The sequence below is a fragment of the Tamandua tetradactyla genome, chromosome 10, assembly GCF_023851605.1.
Source record: "Tamandua tetradactyla isolate mTamTet1 chromosome 10, mTamTet1.pri, whole genome shotgun sequence".
Taxonomy (NCBI): domain Eukaryota; kingdom Metazoa; phylum Chordata; class Mammalia; order Pilosa; family Myrmecophagidae; genus Tamandua; species Tamandua tetradactyla.
The window spans coordinates 19,022,616-19,043,158 of NC_135336.1; the positions used below are offsets into that span (position 1 = coordinate 19,022,616).

At 35.7% G+C, this 20,543-nt stretch overlaps 1 protein-coding gene across 2 annotated transcripts in view; it reads left to right on the forward strand.

Moving 5' to 3' along the window:
• OSBPL11 (oxysterol binding protein like 11) overlaps positions 1–20,543 on the forward strand; it is a 137,749-nt gene that overhangs the window by 42,772 nt on the left and 74,434 nt on the right. For both annotated transcript variants that reach the window (XM_077118059.1, XM_077118060.1), the window contains exon 6: positions 19,061–19,262. In XM_077118059.1, coding sequence (XP_076974174.1) covers positions 19,061–19,262 — 202 coding nt within the window. The remainder of the gene's footprint in view (positions 1–19,060; positions 19,263–20,543) is intronic.

The window sequence follows — 20,543 nt, forward strand, 5'->3', positions numbered from 1 at the left end:
TGATTAAATCACATCTCCAGGGAAATGATCTAATTACAGTTTCAAGCATTCAATACTGAATAGGGATTAGAAGAAATGCCTGCCTTTACAAAATGGGATTAGGATCAAAACATGGCTTTTCTAGGGTACATACATCATTTCAAACCAGCACATACAAATAAGTGATATTTACAAAAAGACCTTTCTTCCTAAAATAGCGCGTTTATATTGTGCATGGTGATGGTGTTGACTTTGTAGATAGTCAGTGTTTATCTTTTAAGGAAACCAAGGTGCTTCTGTATTAATCTAGAGTGGAGGAAAAGGAAACATTAAAAGTGGTTAAATTACAAGGTACATGTTCTAGTTTGTTAGCTGCTGGAATGCAATATACCAGAAAAGGAATGACTTTTTAAAGGGGAAATTTAATAAGTTACAAGTTTACACTTCTAAGGCTGTGAAAATGTCCCAATTAAAGCAAGTCTTTAGAAATATCCAATCTAAGGCATCTGAGGAAAGATATATTCATTCAAGAAGGCTGATGAAGTTCAGGGTGTCTCTCTCAAGTGGAAAGGCACATGGTGAACACCGCATCTGTTAGCTTCCTCTCCAGGCCTCTTGCTTCATGAAGCTCCCTGGGAGACATTTTCCTTCTTCATCTGCAAAGTTCGCTGGCTGGTGAACTCTGTGGTAGTCTCATCATAGTTCTGCGGCTCTCTCCTCATTCTCAAAAGGAATTCTCTCCAAAATGTCTCCTCTTTCATAGGATTCCAGTAAACTAATCAAGACCCATGTAGAAAGGATTTAGACCCACTATGAGTGGGCAGAGTTACATCTCCAATGAAACAACCCAGTCAAAAGGTCTGACCCACAATTGAGTAGGTCACATCTCCACAGAAACAACCTCATCAAAGTGTCCCACCCAAACAATAGGTCTGCCTGCACAAGATTAGATTGGAAGAACATGGCTTTTTTGGGGTGCATAACAATTTCAAACCAGCATAGACAGTAACTGAAAAGATTTGTTAAGCCATAGGTGACAATTTTCAGAAATTGAGAACTTAACTTTTTAATTTGAAACTAATTTTTTAGTTTACAGAAAAGTTGCAAAATAGTATAGTTTCTGTATATCACCTGCCCATCTTTCCCTACCATTGCCATCTTACATAACCTAAGTATAATTGTGAAAACCAAAAAATTACCTTGATATGATATTAACTATAGTCCTTATTCACATCTCAGCAGTTTTTCCATTAATGTTCTTTTTTCTGTTCTAGAGTCTTATTAATCTAGGATCCCACATTGCATTTAATTGTTATTTCTAGTTAGTCTCTTCCTATCTGTAATTTTTCCTTAGTCTTTTCTTAGTGTTTCATGATCTGGGCACATCTAAAAATCATTGATCAATTTCTTTTTGTTGAATGTTCCTCATTTTGGGTTTGTCTGATTTTCTCATGATTTGAATGAGTTTGTACATTTTTGCAAATAATATCACAAAAAAGTTGTATCCTCAGTGTATCATAACAGAGGTTTCATGATGTCAATATGTTTTATAATGATGATGATGATGGCCTTGATCACTTGGTTATGGTGGCTTCTGCTGGGTTTCTCCACTCTAAGGTTGTTGTCTCTCCCTTTTTAGTTAACAGATATATTGAAATAGATACTTTGGCTCCTCAAAGAAATTGAAAGAACCTTTTTTTTTTTTTTTAGTATTATTCTTAGTACAAAACTGATTGCTCTGCAAAGACCTATAGCTGAGCATCCAAAAATTAGCATATATTAAAAATGTATGTTTCTTTCTTGTAGAAATTGAAAGAACTTTTGATTCCATGTAAACCTATATTCTAGGTAGTTGTTCTCAAACTTTTTAGTCTCAGGACCTCTTTCACTCAAAAATTATTGAGGACCTCAAAGAGGTTTTTATTTAAGATAAATGTATCAATATTTACCTTAATAGAAATTAAAACAGAATTTAAAAATACTTATTAATTAAATGAAAATTAGTAAGCCCATTATATCTTAACATAGATAACATATTTTTATGTCAAACAATTGTATTTTCCAAAACAAAAAAAAGTGGATTGTTGTACAATTTTTTCAATTTCTTTAATGTTTGACTTACTAGAATACAGATTGAATGCTTCCGCATTCAATCCATTGTGATATGTTTTAGATTGAAATACATGAAAAAAATGGCCTCATAAAGAAATGTGGTTGGAAAAAGGTGGAATATTTTAATGGCCTTTTCAGCTAATTAGGGATATTCTTTTTTTAAATTTTATTGGCAAATTTTCACATGCATACAGTCCATACATAGTGTATAGTCAGTAGCTCACAATATCATCACATACCATGTATTTATCACCACTGTCATCTCCCACCATCATTTACTTACTTATTTTTTTATTTTTGTATGCTGTATAGCGGGGTCACATTCATTATTTTTCCATGTGAGTACCCTGTTATTGCAGTGCCGTTTGTTGAATTTCTGTTTGTTTGTTTTTGGGGAAGTGTGTGGACCGGGAATCAAACCCACATCTCCCACATGGCAGGCAAGAATACTTCCACTGAACTACCATTGTACTCCCGCTTATTTATTTTTTATCCATATTTTTTTACTCATCTGTCCATACTCTGGATAAAAGGAGCATCAGACACAAGGCTTTCACAATCACACAGTCACATTGTAAAAGTTATGTCTTTACATAATGATCTTCAAGAAACAAGGTTATTGGAACACAGCTCAACAGTTTCAGGTACTTCCCTCCAGCCACTCCAATATACCATAAAGTAAAAAGGAATATCTAGATAATGCATAAGAATAACCTCCAGGATAACCCCTCAACTCTGTTAAGTCTCTCAGCCACTGAAACTTTATTTTGTCTTATTTCTCTCTTCCCCCTTTTGGTCAGGAAGTCTTTCTCAATCTCTTGATGCTGAATCCTGGCTCAGGGGATATTCTCTTTTTTTTTTTTCATGGGCAGGACTGGGAACCAAACCCGGGTCTCCAGCATGCAGGTGAGAACTCTTTCACTGAGCTACCATTGCCTGCCCAGGGGATATTCTTTTTTTGATACTGCACTGACACTCGACAAATAGTAGGTTCTTTTTTTCTTTTTTCCAACATTTTTTTTGTATAGTATAACATATATACAAAACAAAGAAATAAAAAAGCAATAGTTTTCAAAGCACTCTTCAAAAAGTGGTTATAGGACATATCCCAGAGTTTATCATGGGCTACCATACAGTCCTCTCATATTTTTCCTTCTAGCTGCTCCAGAATATAGGAGGCTAGAGGGCTTAAATACTTTTTTATCATCACAATTGACTTTTTTTTTCCTTCTTTTTTGTGAACAATAACATATATACAAAAAAGGTATAAATTTCCAAGCACAGCACCACAATTAGTTGTAGACTTTGACATGGGTTACTATTTCAGAATTTTAGGTTTTTACTTCTAACTGCTCTAAAATACTGGAGACTAAAAGAGATAGCAATTTAATGATTCAGCATTCATATTCATTTGTTAAGTCCTGTCTCTATGTATTGCGGGGAGGGAGGTTTGCTAAGCCTTCCTTGATGGGGGGTCTTCTGCGGCCAGCGGTCAGGGGAGGCGTTGGCCTACGCCTCCCGGGGCTCAACAGGGCAGGATGCGCGCGCGGGACGGAAATCAAACCACGGGACCAAGTGGAGTTAGCAGGACTGCGCACAAGGACCTTTATTAAGGGAAGTACATTTGCTTATATAGAAGCGGTGGAGAGGGGGATGATCTCAGGAAAGGGTGGCCGTGGGCTTAGCTGATAGGTGGAAGGAGAGATTATATCTAAATATGGCTTGGGACGGAGGAGAAGTGGAGGATGGGGGGGGGGGTTAGAGCCAATGGGAGAGAGAGATAAGTGCGTGAGGTGTTTAGTAGCCGGGTAGAGGGTTGAAAAAAGGTGGCCAGTAAAGAAGGCGTTGTGATTGGAGGATAGGATGACGCTATCGGTTGCTGGGTAAGGTGTGGTTGAGGAGGGGCCTGGTTTGAAAGTACACTGCAATGTATAATTCCACCATCATCTTCAAATGTTAGATGCAAAGTGGAATCTGAATGCAAATGAATGAATTTTTCTTATTCTGCCAAATGAAAATCCATTGATCCATCTTGTGCTTTGAATGGATTTAAACTATGCATAATCTTGTGCCACCATGCATTGCTCATTTGGGAAATACTAATTCACTGGGTTGTACAAGCATGCCAGATGTTGTCCCACTTTATCATTATAAAATACCAAAAAATCAGATTTGTTAACATCAGAACCAATCTCATCAGAAAAGACTTTCCCTATTGGGAAGCTGTCAAGCTTATAGTGGCAGATACAGGTTTTCCAAAGTTCTGATCTGAAATTTTGTAATTGGGAGCAAATACTGTCATTTATTTTTCTAGAAGTGAGGCTTACTTCGTTCATTTTCAAGAAAACGTCTGCCAAATACTCCCAAGTCTGAAGATGCATAGTTTCTATCAGTTGTTCTTGCAAGTCAAAATAGTGGTCTGTGAAAAGAATAGCAAGTTTAGCAGTCACCAGAGTTTGGTATACAGGAGAAGTGCTTTATTTGTACTTCCCTTCTCACTCAAGAATGAAGATTTAGTAGAATTGATCATTGTTACTGCTTATTCAAAGACATTTTTAAGTAAAAGTTTTTTTTTATTTTTTTATTTTTACTATGAGTGCATGGCAGTGTAGAATACAGTGACTACTGGGTAGTATGTTTGATGCCACTGCCTTGATTCTCACTAAGGTGCTAGTAGTTTTACCTATCATTGCTTTTGTAACATCAGTGCAAATGTCACTATAGTGGAAATGGCACATACCTTCTTAGGATTATTATGAAAGTAGTTTTGACTTCACAGACTCTCTGAAAAGATCTCTCAGTACCACAGGGATTTGCAGAACATACTTTAAGAACTGCCATTTAGAGTTATGCAGCTCTAGGAGGTTGTAAATCAAAGATATAATTCAGGGCGAATTTGAAAAGTATATTTCCATTAAAGTCCAGCATTAGATTTACTAACAATTGGCAAAACTATTGATTGTTGAGAATAGTGTTATATTTGAGTGTGAATTTATTTCAAAGCTTTACCTAATTAAAATGATCTATTTTAATCTTACTGTATATTATTAGTGCTATTATTGATTCACTGTGTTATTGAGTATATACTTAATGCTACTACATTGTGTCCTGGGGCAGCTAAAATTGTCTTTTAGTATGGAAGATAGACAACTAAAATACAAGTAAAACGATCTAATTTGGTTTACAGACAAGATTCGATTCTACCTGAATAATGTAGTAATATCACCATATTCTCCACATGTAGCTAGAAAACACTGGTTAACTAAATTTTCAGCTTTCCTGAAGTTTTCTTTCTCCTAAGGAATTGTTTTTGTAGTGACAATTACAACTGTAGGGACAGTTACTTAAAACCGTTTCATAGCCTCTGGACAACTGCCATGTTGTCTTTCCTCAGCCTCCTGGGGCACAAACTGCATGCAATCCACCAGGAGCTCTGGTATGCAGATGAGGAAGTGTCAGTGAGTTTGGAATGGCAGGTAGTTCTGGAGACAGTATAGAAGTGAAATGGAAACTTTTAGAGAAACTCAAAGACGTGTAGCATTTAAAAACATTAGATGGACCAAAAAAAGATGGCAGCAACAGATCATGGTGCACCCCAGCATTCTTTCTGACAGTCTCTACAGCCACCTCCAATCCACAGTCCCAATCAAGGATTCTTAGAGTTTCAGGAATAAGATTTCATAACAGCATACCTCCTGGTAGTGACTCCCCGTGCCACTTGCTTGATGGATATGCTGTTTCTCTGTAATAAAAATTCCTGTGATATTCTCCTTCCCTTCTGCTTCTCCTTACCACCCTCACATATGAAAGGCAGTATTAACATTTATTATAATGTGTGTTCTGTTGTATTTCCAAAATGACTTATATTATAAAATATAAATATACTTTTGAAATTAAAAAGTTTCACAAACCACTTTTGCATTCCATCGTAACTGTATGATCAATCTACTTGTTTTGGAGAGCACCATTAACACATTTTAACATTTGTGCTTTACTTACATTTTAAAGTTGCTTTTTTTTTTTTCTGACTGAGAATATTACTTTCTTAGACCTCTTCACTTCCAGCATCATCACTAGCAGGTGGCTTTTCTGGGCCATATGCAAAAAAGAAATACTTTTCCTCTTGAAGATTGTTATATTGTGACTACTGGTCATTTATGTTGTGGGTGTGCTAGTTTTTTTTTTTCTTTATTAAACTTTTATTGGCTCATAACATAATATAGAAAAGTAACAAATTGTGAGTGTACATCTTGATATAATTTCCATGTAACTACCCCCTGAATCAAGAAATTAATATTACCAGCATCTTAGAATACCCTCTCATTCCCTCCCCAACTCCCCCCATCAGTACACACCCCCCCCCACTATCTTAACTTGTTTTGCCTATTTTTGAAAGTTCTAAAACTGGACTCATAAAGAATGCTCTCTTTTGTGCCTTGCTTCTTTTCAGTCAGTGTTATATTTTTGAGGTTTACCAATGATGATTAGTATAGCAGTTCCTTTCTTTTTATTACTGCATAATATTCAATGTAATATACCATAATACCATAATATTTTATATTATGTCCAGTGTTGATGGACATTTGGGTTGATAGACATATGTATATATATCTATTGAGTATATATCTAAAAGTATAATTTTTGCTGGACAAAATGTGGCTATGCTGCCTGATGTATACAGTGATCAATCCTGTAATATAGGGTTTCAAAGTGTAAAAGAGGTTTATTATAAAGCACAATATAAGGAGAGTAGGAGGTTTGCAAACCTCAGGTCTGTCACAGCAAATTGAAAATGAAAAGGCTCTGAAAGTTTTATAGCATTTTGGCAAAGGTGGGCTTATGGTAATGAGTATGTTAGCTCTAGGTTTGAGATAGTCTGTTGAGTATGCGCAAATAGTTTAAATCATAGGATGCATGTAAGAAAACAGCAACCTTAACATGATGATGGCAGTGCTTTTTTTTTATGTGTATAACGTATTTAATGATGTAGGAAAAGTTAGATGTAGTTTAAGTGAAAAGTTGCAAAACAGTATGCATAATATTATTGCATGCTTAATGAGAAAACACAAGGAAAAATAAAAGGGTGGAAGTGTACCTTCCAAATAATATAGCATGGTTATCTCTGGGGATTTAATGGTTTGTGATTTTAAATGTTCTTTTTGGTGATTTTCCTTTGTTTGTTTTCTTTTTTTGTGAAAAATAACATATACCAAAAAGCAATAAATTTCAAAACACATTGCAACAATTAGTTGCAGAACAGATTTCACGGTTTGGTATGGGTTACAATTCCACAGTTTTAGGTTTTTAGTTCTAGCTACTCTATAATATTAGAGACTAAAAGAAATATCACTCTTGGGAACAGTGAAATTATCTTACATTGAGAGTGTTGATGGACTGTTAACTTTGGGCATCATACATGAGGCCAAGAAGATAGAGGTGGCTGAAAGATGCACTGACTGAGAAGTAGATTGGCGAACAGTGGTGTAAACATATGATCGAACCTGATGCTACTAAAAGAAATATCAGTAAAATGATTCAACAGTCATACTCGTTTGTTAAACCATACCTTCTCAGTATAACTCCACTATCACCTTTTTTTTTCGGTTTGTAACAATTTTATAGACTTCATATTGGCAAAGCCCAATTAGAAGCAGATCTTATAAAAGAGGCATATATCCACAGCTGGCCTGTGCTGTAAATTGGCTTTGTCTTTCTTGAGACCTATCGAGTAAGTTTAACAAGAGTTATGAAATTGTTCACACGCATTGATGTGGTCACTTCAATTTGTGGAATATTTCTCAAGGCAAGAAGCCAAAAAGGGGGAAAAGTATACTAAGATGTCCTTGGCAGAACCATGTATAATATATGTGAAAAATTTCAAACAATCTTAATCCTCAGAATGGAGTGAAATAAGCAAAAATAATGAGTTTCAACATGCTGAGATTCTCTGAAGCTGTTAAAATGACAACCACCATCACGTCTGATCTTTTTCCTATTCTTTTTTTTATCACTATTGACTTTACTTTTTTGTGTGTGCGAAAAATGACAAATATACAAAAAAGCAATACATTTCAAAGCACGTTGCAACAATTAGTTGCAGAACAGATCTCAGAGTTTGGTATGGATTACAATTCCATAATTTTAGGTTTTTATATCTAGCTGCTCTAAGACATTGAAGACTAAAATAAATATCAATATGTTGATTCAGCATCATACTCATTTGTTAAACCCTACCTTCTCTGTATAACTCCATTATCTTTTTATTTTTAGTTTTTTTAAAATTTATTTATTTATTAATTTAAAAAATTTAACAACAAACGAACTAAAACATTAACATGTGATCATTCCGTTCTACATATATAATCAGTATTACACAGTATCATCACTTAGTTGCATATTCATCATTTCTTAGAACATTTGCATCAATTCAGAAAAAGAAATAAAAAGACGACAGAAAAAGAAATAAAACCAAAAAAGAGAAAAAAAAAAGATTATACATACCATACCCCTTACCCCTCACTTTCATTGATCACTAGCATTTCAAACTAAATTTATTTTAACCTGTGAACCCCCTATTATTTATTTATTTTTTTGTAAATTTTTTAATTTATTTATTTAAAAAAATTAACAACAAACAAACAAAACATTAACATATCATTCCATTCTACATATACAATCAGCAATTCTCAATATCATCACATAGTTACATATTCATCATTTCTTAGAACATTTGCATCAATTTAGAAAAAGAAATAAAAGACAACAGAAAAAGAAATAAAACGATAAGAGAAAAAAAAAGATTGTACATACCAGACCCCTTACCCCTTGCTTTCATTTATCACTAGCATTTCAAACTAAACTTGTTTTAACATTTGTTCCCCCTATTATTTATTTTTATCCCATATGTTCTACTCGTCTGTTGATAAGGTAGATAAAAGGAGCATCAGACACAAGGTTTTTACAATCACACAGTCACATTGTGAAAGCTATATCATTATTCAATCATCGTCAAGAAACATGGCTACTGGAAAACAGTCTACATTTTCAGGCAGTTCCCTCCAGCCTCACCACTAGATCTTGAATAACAAGGTGATATCTACTTAATGTGTAAGAATAACCTCCAGGATAACCTCTCGACTCTATTTGAAATCTCTCAGCCATTGACACTTAGTCTCATTTCACTCTTCCCCCTTTTGGTCGAGAAGGTTTTCTCAATCCCTTGATTTCTAAATCTCAGCAGATTCTAGGGTTTTTCTCAATCCCTTGATGCTGAGTCTCAGCTCAGTCTAGGATTTCTGTCCCACGTTGCCAGGAGGGTCCGCACTCCTGGGAGTCATGTCCCACGTAGACAGGGGAAGGTGGTGAGTTTGCTTGTTGTGTTGGCTGGAGAGAGAGGCCACATCTGAGCAACAAAAGAGGTTATCCTGGGGGTGACCCTTAGGCCTAACTTTTAAGTAGACTTGACCTATCCTTTGTGGGGTTAAGTTTCATATGAACAGACCCCAAGGTTGGGGACTCAGCCTATAGCTTTGGTTGTCCACACTGCTTGTGAGAATATCAAGAATTCAACTTGGGGAAGTTGAATTTCTCCCCATTCTCACCATTCCCGGAAAGGGACTTTGCAAATACTTTTCCACTCACTGATAGAATCACTCTGGGATTCATCAGGGCATCACTCTGGACAAACCAACAAAATCTCATGTCCTACCCAAGATTCCAAGTACTTATGGTGTTCAATCAATCTATCTACATAAGTTATATTAGGAAATGCATTAGTCAAAGTATAAATTTTGTACCAAATAAACATTTTTTGCTTTAGTCTCACACAAGGTGAAATTTTAAGATATTAATTACCATCTATTTTCAGCACCCTGCAGTAATGACATTCCTTTGTTCTTCCTCATGCAAAAACATTTTTAAAATTTATACATTTAGTCACTATTATTATACACTCTAGGCATTCCTAGATTATACCGTCTCAATATTTAACATCTATCTTCTTTCTGATTTCATTTATGCCCCCAGCTCTCCTCCCTCTATCATTCTCACATGCAGCTTCATTCAGTGTTTTAACATAATTGTATTACAGTTAGGTAGTTTTGGGCTGTCCATTTCTGAGTTTTTATATTCAGTCCTCTTGCACAATCTGTATCCCTTCTGCTCCAATTACCCAATATCTTACCCTATTTCTATCTCCTGATGGTCTCTCTTACCAACGAAATATTCCAAGTTTATTCACTAATATCAGTTCATACCAGTGAGACCATACAGTATTTGTTCTTTTGTTTTTGGCTAATCTCACTCAGCATAATGCCCTCAAGGTCCATCCATGTTGTCACATACTTCATAACTTTATTCTGTCTTAAAGCTGCATAATAGTCCATCGTATGTATATACCACAGTTTGTTTAGCCACTCATCTGTTGATGGACATTTTGGCTGTTTCCATCTCTTTGCAATTGTAAATAATGCTGCTATGAACATAGGTGTGCAAATGTCTGCTTGTGTCTTTGCCCTTGTGTCCTTTGAGTAGATACCTAGCAATGGTATTGCTGGGTCATATGGCAATTCTATATTCAGCTTTTTGAGGAACCACCAAACTGCCTTCCACAACGGTTGCACCATTTGATATTCCCACCAACAGTGGATAAGTGTGCCTCTTTCTCCACATCCTCTGCAGCACTTGTCATTTTCTGTTTTGTTGATAATGGCCATTCTGGTGGGTGTGAGATGATATCTCATTGTGGTTTTGATTTGCATTTCTCTAATAGCCAGGGAAGTTGAGCATCTCTTCATGTACCTTTTGGCCATTTGTATTTCCTCTTCTGAGACGTGTCAGTTCAAGCCTTTTGCCCATTTGTAATTGGGTTGTCTGTCTTTTTGTTGTTGACTTGAACAATCTCTTTATAAATTCTAGACACTAGACCTTTATCTGATATGTTGTTTCCAAATATTGTCTCCCATTATGTAGGCTGTTTTTTTACTTTCTTGATGAAGTTCTTTGATGTGCAAAAGTGTTTTATTTTGAGGAATTCCCATTTCTTTCTTTCTTTCTTCAGTGCTCTTGCTTTGGGTGTAAGGTCTATAAAACCACCTCCAAGAATAAGATTTATAAGATAATACCCTACATTTTCTTCTAACAGTTTTATGGTCTTAGATCTAATGTTTAGGCCTTTGATCCATTTTTGAGTTAACTTTTGTATAGGGTGTGAGATATGTGTCCTCTTTCATTCTTTTGCCTATGGATAGCCAACTCTCTAAGCACCATTTATTGAAGAGACTGTTCTGTCCCAGGTGAGTTGGTTTGACTGCCTTATCAAAGGTCAATTGTCCATAGATGAGAGGGTCTATATCTGAACACTCTATTGGATTCCATTGGTCAATATATCTATCTTTATGCCAGTACCATGCTGTTTTGACCACTGTAGCATCATAATATGCCTTAAAGTCAGGCAGCATGAGACCTCCGACTTCAATTTTTTTCCTCAGGATACTTTTAGCAATTCAGGGTACCTTGCCCTTCTAGATAAATTTGCTTATTGGTTTCTCTGTTTCTGAAAAGTAAATTGTTGGGATTTTGATTGGTATTGCATTGAATCTGTAAATCAGTTTAGGTACAATTGACATCTTAACTATATTTAGTCTTCCAATCCATGAACACGGTATGCCGTTCCATCTATTTAGGCCTTCTGTGATTTCTTTTAACAATTTCTTATAGTTTTCTTTGTATAGGTCTTTTGTCTCTTTAGTTAAATATATTCCTAAATGTTTTATTCTTTTGGTTGCAATTGTAAATGGAATTCATTTCTTGATTTCCCCCTCAGATTGTTCATTACTAGTGTATAGAAACACTACAGATTTTTGAGTGTTGATCTTGTAACCTGCCACTTTGCTGTACTCATTTATTAGCTCTAGTAGTTTTGCTGTGGATTTTTTAGGGTTTTCGACATATAGTATCATATCATCTGCAAACAGTGGGAGTTTTACTTCTTCCTTTCCAATTTTGATGCCTTCTATTTCTTTTTCTTGTCTAATTGCTCTGGCTAGAACTTCCAACACAATGTTACATAACAGTGGGGATAGTGTACATCCTTGTCTTGTTCCTGATCTTAGGCGGAAAGTTTTCAGTTTTTCCCCATTGAGGATGATATTAGCCATGGGTTTTTCATATATTCCCTTTATCATTTTAAGGAAGTTCCCTTCTATTCAGATCCTTTGAAGTGTTTTTGACGGGAAAGGATGTTGAATTTTGTCAAATGCCTTCTCTGCATCAGTCGAGATGATCATGTGATTTTTCTGCTTTGATTTGTTGATATGGTGTGTTACATTAATTGATTTTCTTATGTTGAACGATCCTTGCATACCTTGGATGAATCCAGCTGGTTATGATGTTACTGGATTCGATTTGCTAGAATTTTGTTGAGGATTTTTGCATCTATATTCACTAGAGAGATTGATCTGTAGTTTTCTTTTTTTGTGATATCTCTGTCTGGCTTTGGTATGAGGGTGATGTTGGCTTCGTAGAATGAATTAGGTAGCTTTCCCTCTTCTTCAGTTTTTTGGAAGAGGTTGAGCAGGATTGGTACTAATTCTTTCTGGAATGTTTGGTAGAATTCACATGTGAAGCCATCTGGTCCTGGACTTTTCTTTCTGGGGAGCTTCTTAATGACTGATTCAATTTCTTTACTTGTGATTGGTTTGCTGAGGTCGTCCATTTCTTCTCAAGTCAAAGTTGGTTGTTCATGCCTTTCTAGGAAGTTGTCCGTTTCATCTACATCACTGTATTTATTAGCATAAAGTTGTTCATAGTATCCTGTCATTACTTCCTTTATTTCTGTGGGGTCAGTTGTTATGTCTCCTCTTCCATTTCTGATCTTATTTATTTGCATTCCCTCTCTTCTTCTTTTTGTCAATCTTGCTAAGGGTTCATCGATATTATTGATTTTCTCATAGAACCAGCTTCTGATTTTATTGATTTTCTCAATTGTTTTCGTGTTCTCACTTTCATTTGTATCTGCTCTAATCTTTGTTATTTCTTTCCTTTTGCTTTCATTGGGGTTAGTTTGCTTTGGGGTTAGTTAATTCTTCAATTTTTGCCCCTTTCTTTTTTTTTGATATAGGCATTTAAGGCAATAAATTTCCCTCTTAGCACTGCCTTTGCTGCGTCCCATAGGTTTTGATATGTTGTGCTTTCATTTTCATTTGCCTTGAGATATTTACTGATTTCTCTTGTAATTTCCTCCTTGACCCACTGGTTGTTTAAGAGTGGGTTGTTGAGCTTCCCCATATTTGTGAATTTTCTGGCACTCTGCCTATTATTGATTTCCAACTTCATTCCTTTATGATCTGAGAACGTGTTTTGTAGCATTTCAGTCTTTTCAAATTTATTGAGACTTGTTTTGTGACCCAGCATATGGTCTGTCTTTGAGAATGATCCATGAGCACTTGAGAAAAATTTGTATCCTACTGTTGTGGGGTGTAATGTTCTATAAATGTCTGTTAAGTCTAGCTCATTTATTCTCATATTCAAATTCTCTGTTTCTTTATTGATCCTCTGTCTAGATATCTGTCCATTGATGATAGTGGGGATTTGAAATCTCCAACTATTATGGTAGATGTGTCTATTTCTCTTTTCAGTGTTTGCCACATGTATTTTGGAGCATTCTGGTTCTGTGCATAAATATTTATGATTGATATGTCTTCATGCTGAATTGTTCCTTTTATTAGTACATAGTATCCTTCTTTGTCTCTTTTAACTGTTTTACATTTGAAGTGTAATTTGTTGGATATTAGTATAGCTACTCCTGCTCTTTTCTGGTTGTTATTTGCATGAAATATCTTTTCCCAACCTTTCACTTTCAACCTATGTTTATCTTTGCGTCTAAGATGTGTTTCCTGTAGGCAGCATATAGATGGGTCCTGTTTTTTAATCCATTCTGCCAGTCTGTGTCTTTTGATTGGGGAGTTTAATACATTAACATTTAGTGTTATTACTGTACGGATAGAACTGTCTACTACCATTTTGCCTTTTAGATTTTACATGTTGTACTAATTTTCCTTCTTTTTACCTTTACTCATAGTCTTCCTTTCTACACTCTTCTTCCCACCTCTCTCTTTTGTCTTTTCATATCTGTCTTTAACACTCCCTGTATTTCTTACAGAGCTTGTCTATTGGTCACAAATTCTCTCAGTGATTTTTTGTCTGAAAATGTTTTAATTTCTCCCTCATTTTTGAAGGACATTTTTGCAGAATATAGAATTCTTGGTTGGCAATTTTTCTCTTTTAGTAATTTAAATATATCATCCCACTGTCTTCTCGCTCCATGGTTTCTGCTGAGAAATCTACACAGTGTTATTGGGCTTCCCTTGTATGTGATGGATTGCTTTTCTCTTGCTGCTTTCAAGATTCTCTCTTTCTCTTTGACCTCTGACATTCTGATTAGTAAATGTCTTGGAGTACGTCTGTTTGGATCTGTTCTCTTTGGGGTACGCTGCACTTCTTGGATCTGTCATTTTAAATCTTTCATAAGAGTTGGGAAATTTTCAGTGATAATTTCCTCCATTAGTTTTTCTCCTCCTTTTCCCTTCTCTTCTTCTGGGACACCCACAGCACACATATTTGTGTGCTTCATATTGTCTTTCAATTCCCTGAGTCCCTACTCATATTTTTCCATTTTTCCCCTATAGTTTCTGTTTCTTGTTGGATTTCAGATGTTCCATTCTCCAGTTCACTAATCCTGTCTTCTGTCTCTCGAAATCTACCATTGTAAGTTTCTGTTGTTTTTTTCATCTCTTCTCCTGTGCCTTTCATTCCCATAAGTTCTGTGATTAATTTTTTTAGACTTTCCATTTCTTCTTTTTGTTCATTCCTTGTTCATTTTTGTGCATTCCTTGCCTCCCTCAAGTCATTGATTTGGTTTTTGATGAGGTTTTCCATGTCTGTTCATATATTCTGAATTAATTGTTTCAGCTCCTGTGTGTCATTTGAATTGTTGGTTTGTTCCTTTGACTGAGCCATATCTTCAATATTCCTAGTGTGATTTGGTTTTTTTTGCTGGCGTCTAGGCATTTAATTACCTTAACTTGTTTGTTCTGGAGATTCCTTTCACTTATTTTACCTAGGGTTTTCTTGCTAGATGAATTTGTTGTCTCTATGTTCTTTGACATTCAGTTCAGGTTTTTCTGGACCTCTAGCTTAGGTTTTGTTTAACAGAGGATAATTTTTCAGTTCTTGTTTTCTTGTATCTTGCCCTGCTTGTATGGTGCCTTTTCCCTCCCCACCCTTAGGAGGGTCTACGTAGATATTATAGACCCTAGCCGATTTTCCCAGACCAAACTGGCCTCCTCTTAGGGGGAAAGAGTCTCCTGCGTCAGTTTTCCCTGAGGGTGAGACCCAGCAGGTTGAAAGACTTTCCTGTGAATTTGCTGGGCTCTGTTTTTCTTATCCTGCCCAGTATGTAGCACTTGTCTGCCTGCAAGGCCCACCAGCATAAGATGATGTGGTACCTTTAACTTTGGCAGACTCTCCCTGCTGGGGTGTGGTGGAGACAGAGGAGAGTTGTAGGCTGGTTTTAATGACTTCAAATTACCAAGCTCTGGTGTCTGAATTCCTTTGAGGGAGGGATTCCACCTAAGTTGGGCTTCATCCCTCCCCTGGGGAAGGCACAGGCTCCAGACAAGCCCTCAAATGAGCTTGTTTCTGCCTATGCCTGGGGCAGTTGCGAGCCTGAGAAGCCTCGCGGCTGTATCCAAAGGCAGTCAAGACTTTGTAGAAACACAGCCACAAAAAAACTGTTTCTTTTCTTTTTTTCTTTTTCCATCAGCCCAATGAGCAACCTCCATTTTGACCAGGTTCTCCTGAGCTGGGGGCCAATTTTTAGTAGTCAGAATTTGTTAATTAAGCCACAGTTGGTGTTTGGTTGGGCTCAGCCCCTGCTGCTGTTAAAGTTGCTTTCCTTTCCCCTGTGGGAAGCAGCCTGTGGGGGAGGGGCACCGGCCGCGGCGGTTTGGGTCACGGTTCTGGAGAGGCTTATGCTGGTCCAGTTGGTCCAGACTGGGGTACACTGTGTGTCTGGTCACTGACGTGGCCCCAGGAGCTGTTCTGTACAGCTGGTTATTTAGTAGTTGTTCTGGAGGACGAACTAAAATGCACACCTTGCTAAGCTGCCTCTTGGCCCCTCCCTCGGGATAGTCTAACTTCATTATCTTTTATCGTTCTCTTGCTCTTTAGGGGTGATGAGCATGATTTTTAGTATATTAGTGAGGTAAAGGTTTCTCTATCGATTGAAGGGTTAGGCTACTGAATATCTCAGGAAGGTCAATTCTGGTTAGAAGCGGCTTTTTCTAGCAATAGAGACCAGGAATTAGGATGGGTTTCATTTAAGCTTCTTAATAACATTAAGGTGGCTCTTAGCAGTATTGCAGGTCTTAAAATTACAAAACAAGATGAGGGCGATAAGTACAAGGTCACAAAATTATTAGGAGACTGCTTAGTTACAGTTGTTAGCTTTTTGCTACATTGATATATTAGGGTGTTGGAAGGTACAAGTGGGTTACAATTCATTAAGCTATAATTATATTTGTTCTTGGTTATTATATGGGTTACATAATGGTTGGATCATGAAGTACGTTTACATTCTAGTAGATACTGCAAAACTGTTTTCCAACGTGGCTGTACCTATTAATATATTTAGATTATTGAGAGTTTCTCCCAAAATTTGTATACAAACACATATATACACACTCAAAGTTCACATATATATGCATGTATAAATGTGTATATATGAATATTTTTCATACCCACCTTACTAATTTAAAAACTGTTTTTTTGTCTGATCTCTTACTATTACCTAAGTTTTCAGGGAATATTTCAGGTATGACATATTTGATTTGCTTGGTGGAATCATTGTACATCTCTCTTTCACTAGCTCTCTGATGACCTGTATTAAAAATGATCTGCAATGAGCCTCTGAAGTTAAACAATTCCTATACTATTGAGTTTCTGTGTGAATTAAACTAGTGTTCAGAGGATGACAATTTGAGAACTTCCATTATTTATCCCTTCTGCTCACAATTGATATTAAGTATAATAAATTAGGTTTCATCTAAAAAGTTGGATGGTTCTTCAGTCATGGTTATTCCATTTGCTGTTAGGAGAAATGAAAAGTACTTCTGTTAAAGAATAACTTATTATCTTACTTCACGCCATATACAGAAATGAATGAAATGGATTTAGGACCTAAATGTAAAAGCTAAAACCATAAAAAACTCTTAGAAGAAGGCATAAAGGGAAACCTTCATAACCTTGAATCTGTCAGTGATTTCTTAGATATAACATAAAGGAACAAGCAATAAAAGAAAAAAATTTGATGAAATGGACTTCATCAAAATCAGAAAGTTTGTATGTCAAAGGACAGTATTAAGAAAGGGAAAAAACCTACAAAATGGGAGAAAACATTTTGAAACCATGTATCTGATAAGGGTTTAAAATCCAGAATATATAAAGATTGCTACAACTGAACAACATTAAGACAAATCACCTGATTAAAAAAATGGACAAAGGTTTTGAATAGACATTTCTCCAAAGAAGATATTCAAATGGCCTGTAAGCACTTGAAAAGATGCTTAGCATCGTTAGTTATCAGGGAAATGCAAATTAAAATCACAATGAGATACTCCTTCATACCTATGAGGACTTTTATTATTTTCAGAAAAACAGAAAATAATAGTGTTGGTAAGGATGCAGAGAAATTAGAGCCCTTATTCATTGTTGGTGGGATTGTAAAATGGTACAGCCACTTTAGAAATCAGTTTGGAAGTTCTTCAGAAGTTGAACATAGCAGTACAATATAACTTCACAGTCCTACGTCTTGTGTGTACTCAGAAGAACTGAAAGCAAGAACTTGAACAGATATTTGTACACCGTTAATAGCAGCATTATTCAGTGTAGTCAGAAGGTGGAAGCAACCCAATATCCATCAAATGATGAATAGATAAACAATATACTATATATATATATATATATATACACACACACACACGCACATATATATATATGCATAGTGAAATATTTTCAGTGGTAAAAAGGAATGACATTCTGATACAGGCTACAAACTGGATGAACCTTGAAAGCACTATGCTAAGTGAAATAAACCGGACTACAAAAGGACAGCAATTGTATGATTCCTTTTACATGCAATATCTGGAGTAAGTATTGAGGGCCAAATGGAAAGTCATTGAGACAGAAAGTAGTTTAAAGGTTATCATGGGCTGCAGGTGAGAAGAGAATGGGAATTATTGCTTAATGGATACAGTTGTGTTTTTTTGGTGGTGAAAATTTCAGTAATGAATGGTGGTGATGGTAGCACAACATTATAAATGTAATTAATGTCGCAGGATGGTACACTTAAAAATGGGAAAAAATTGGGAAATTTTGGTGTTATATATATGTTACCACAATAAAATTATAAAAATAGAATAATGTATTAAACTCTTTTAACCTGAAATGCTTATATCAATACTTGCTCTAAAGATAGCCTAATGGGGCCTAAAAGTTAGACGAGGAAAGAGGAAGCAGGTAAACCATCATGTGTTCAATGTCAGTTCAAATGGAGTCTGACTGGCAGTTCTGAGAAGAAAGTGGCCAGGAATTAATTTTACTTTGGAATTAAATAGCTGGTGCTATTATTAAAGATATTCTGTCTTTTTGATAACTGTGTAAATCTTTGCTATTAATTAAAATGGGCCATTCTTTTTAACTTTGTTGCTTCCAAAGAAAAAGTGCAGCTGCCAAAGGTTGCCATCTTGTGCTCAGTTGGTAAACACCATTAAATGCTCATCAGTTGAGGACAGCCAAACAAATTTAAAATAGATTTCTGCCACAAAAACTAAATATGGCCATTTAAATGGTGACTATATATATGCTATATGGAAATCATGAGAGGAATCCACAAAATTGTTATTTTCCTTAGATGATGTCTCATGCTGAAGGACAACAGAGAGACTTAATTAGACGAATTGAATGCCTTCCTGCTTCTGGCCATCTTAGTTCCTTAGACCAGGACCTCTTAATGCTCAAAGCAACTTCCATGGCAACAATGAACTGCCTAAATGACTGCTTTCATATTCTCCAGTTGCAGCATGCATCACATCAGAAGGGCTCATTGCCTTCAGGTAAGGTAGACATTAAAGGTAGGACTTAGCATTGAGGGCAAATGGAAATGATTGCATTCATTTTGACTCTAACTCTAAAAAATCTTAATTTAAAAAATTAACAATTAGAAAATACTAATGTCATACAAATCCCTTCTTGTAGTGTCTCCCCACCCCTTTTTAATCGAAAGTAGTTTTAGGTCTAATGTCTAATATTGAATATCCCTTTGGAGATCTCACATTCCACACGTCAAAAACTGAATTCAGAATCCACATCACCTGTATTTTAAAGTCTTTCATTCACCTTTCAGTTTGAAAATATATGTCTGTCTAGTATTTGAGCACACTTTTGTTTATTGAAATTAAATATATTGAGGAAAAGAATGATGTATGGAAGTATAAAAATGAGGTTTTTTTGTTAAATGAGATGAGTAAACTCATATTGTATAAATGTAGCAATTTAGTATTTCACAACAGCTATTGTTCTCTCACCCAGCTAACTCCCCTTGTGAAAGGTATTTTAGAAAGATATTGAGAGTTTGCTCAGGAAAAAGTTTACTATCGTCAGATTTTGAAGTGTATGTGATATGGATCTCATCCTCCTGGGTGCCTAGATTCAATGTCTCAAACTGACAAACTATTTAAAATGGCAATGGTAGGTATAGCTGAGGGCACTACTACAGAAGCCATTGAACCATGTATGTTCTTAGGAATTCATAGTCCGATTGGGAAAGAAACATGTAAATTCTTAATTGTAATACATTATGCAAAGTGCCACCAATAGTAGTTACAAAATACTGTGGGATGAATAAGTGAATTTCTCATAGAAAAAGGTCTAAGCCCTGAGAAGCTAATAGCCAGTTATTTTGGGAGTGGGAGTTAAGGGAGAGGATATTCTAAAGAGAAATAGAAGAGCCTAAATTATGAGTTACCAGTGTAGATTAATGTATTAGAGGAATTCTAAGTAGTTCAGCATAAATTTCCTCCTATTATAAAGCAACACTCACTCATTATAGAAAATTTACAAACTACCATTGAGTTTAAAGAAGAAACAAGAACATATTGTCCTACCAACCAGAAACCACCACTGTTAATATATTAGTATACTTTCCAGCAGTTTGTTTTCTTCTTAGTTTTTGTTTTGCCCTACTGTTAGTAGAATATATATATATATATATATGATATTTATCTTTCTCTCCTACAGTTTTCACTTAGTATCAAGAATATATTTTAAGTTTATTATATGCTTTTACTAAACACACTTTTTTAATGGCTGCTTTATATTCCTTTAAAGGGATAGGT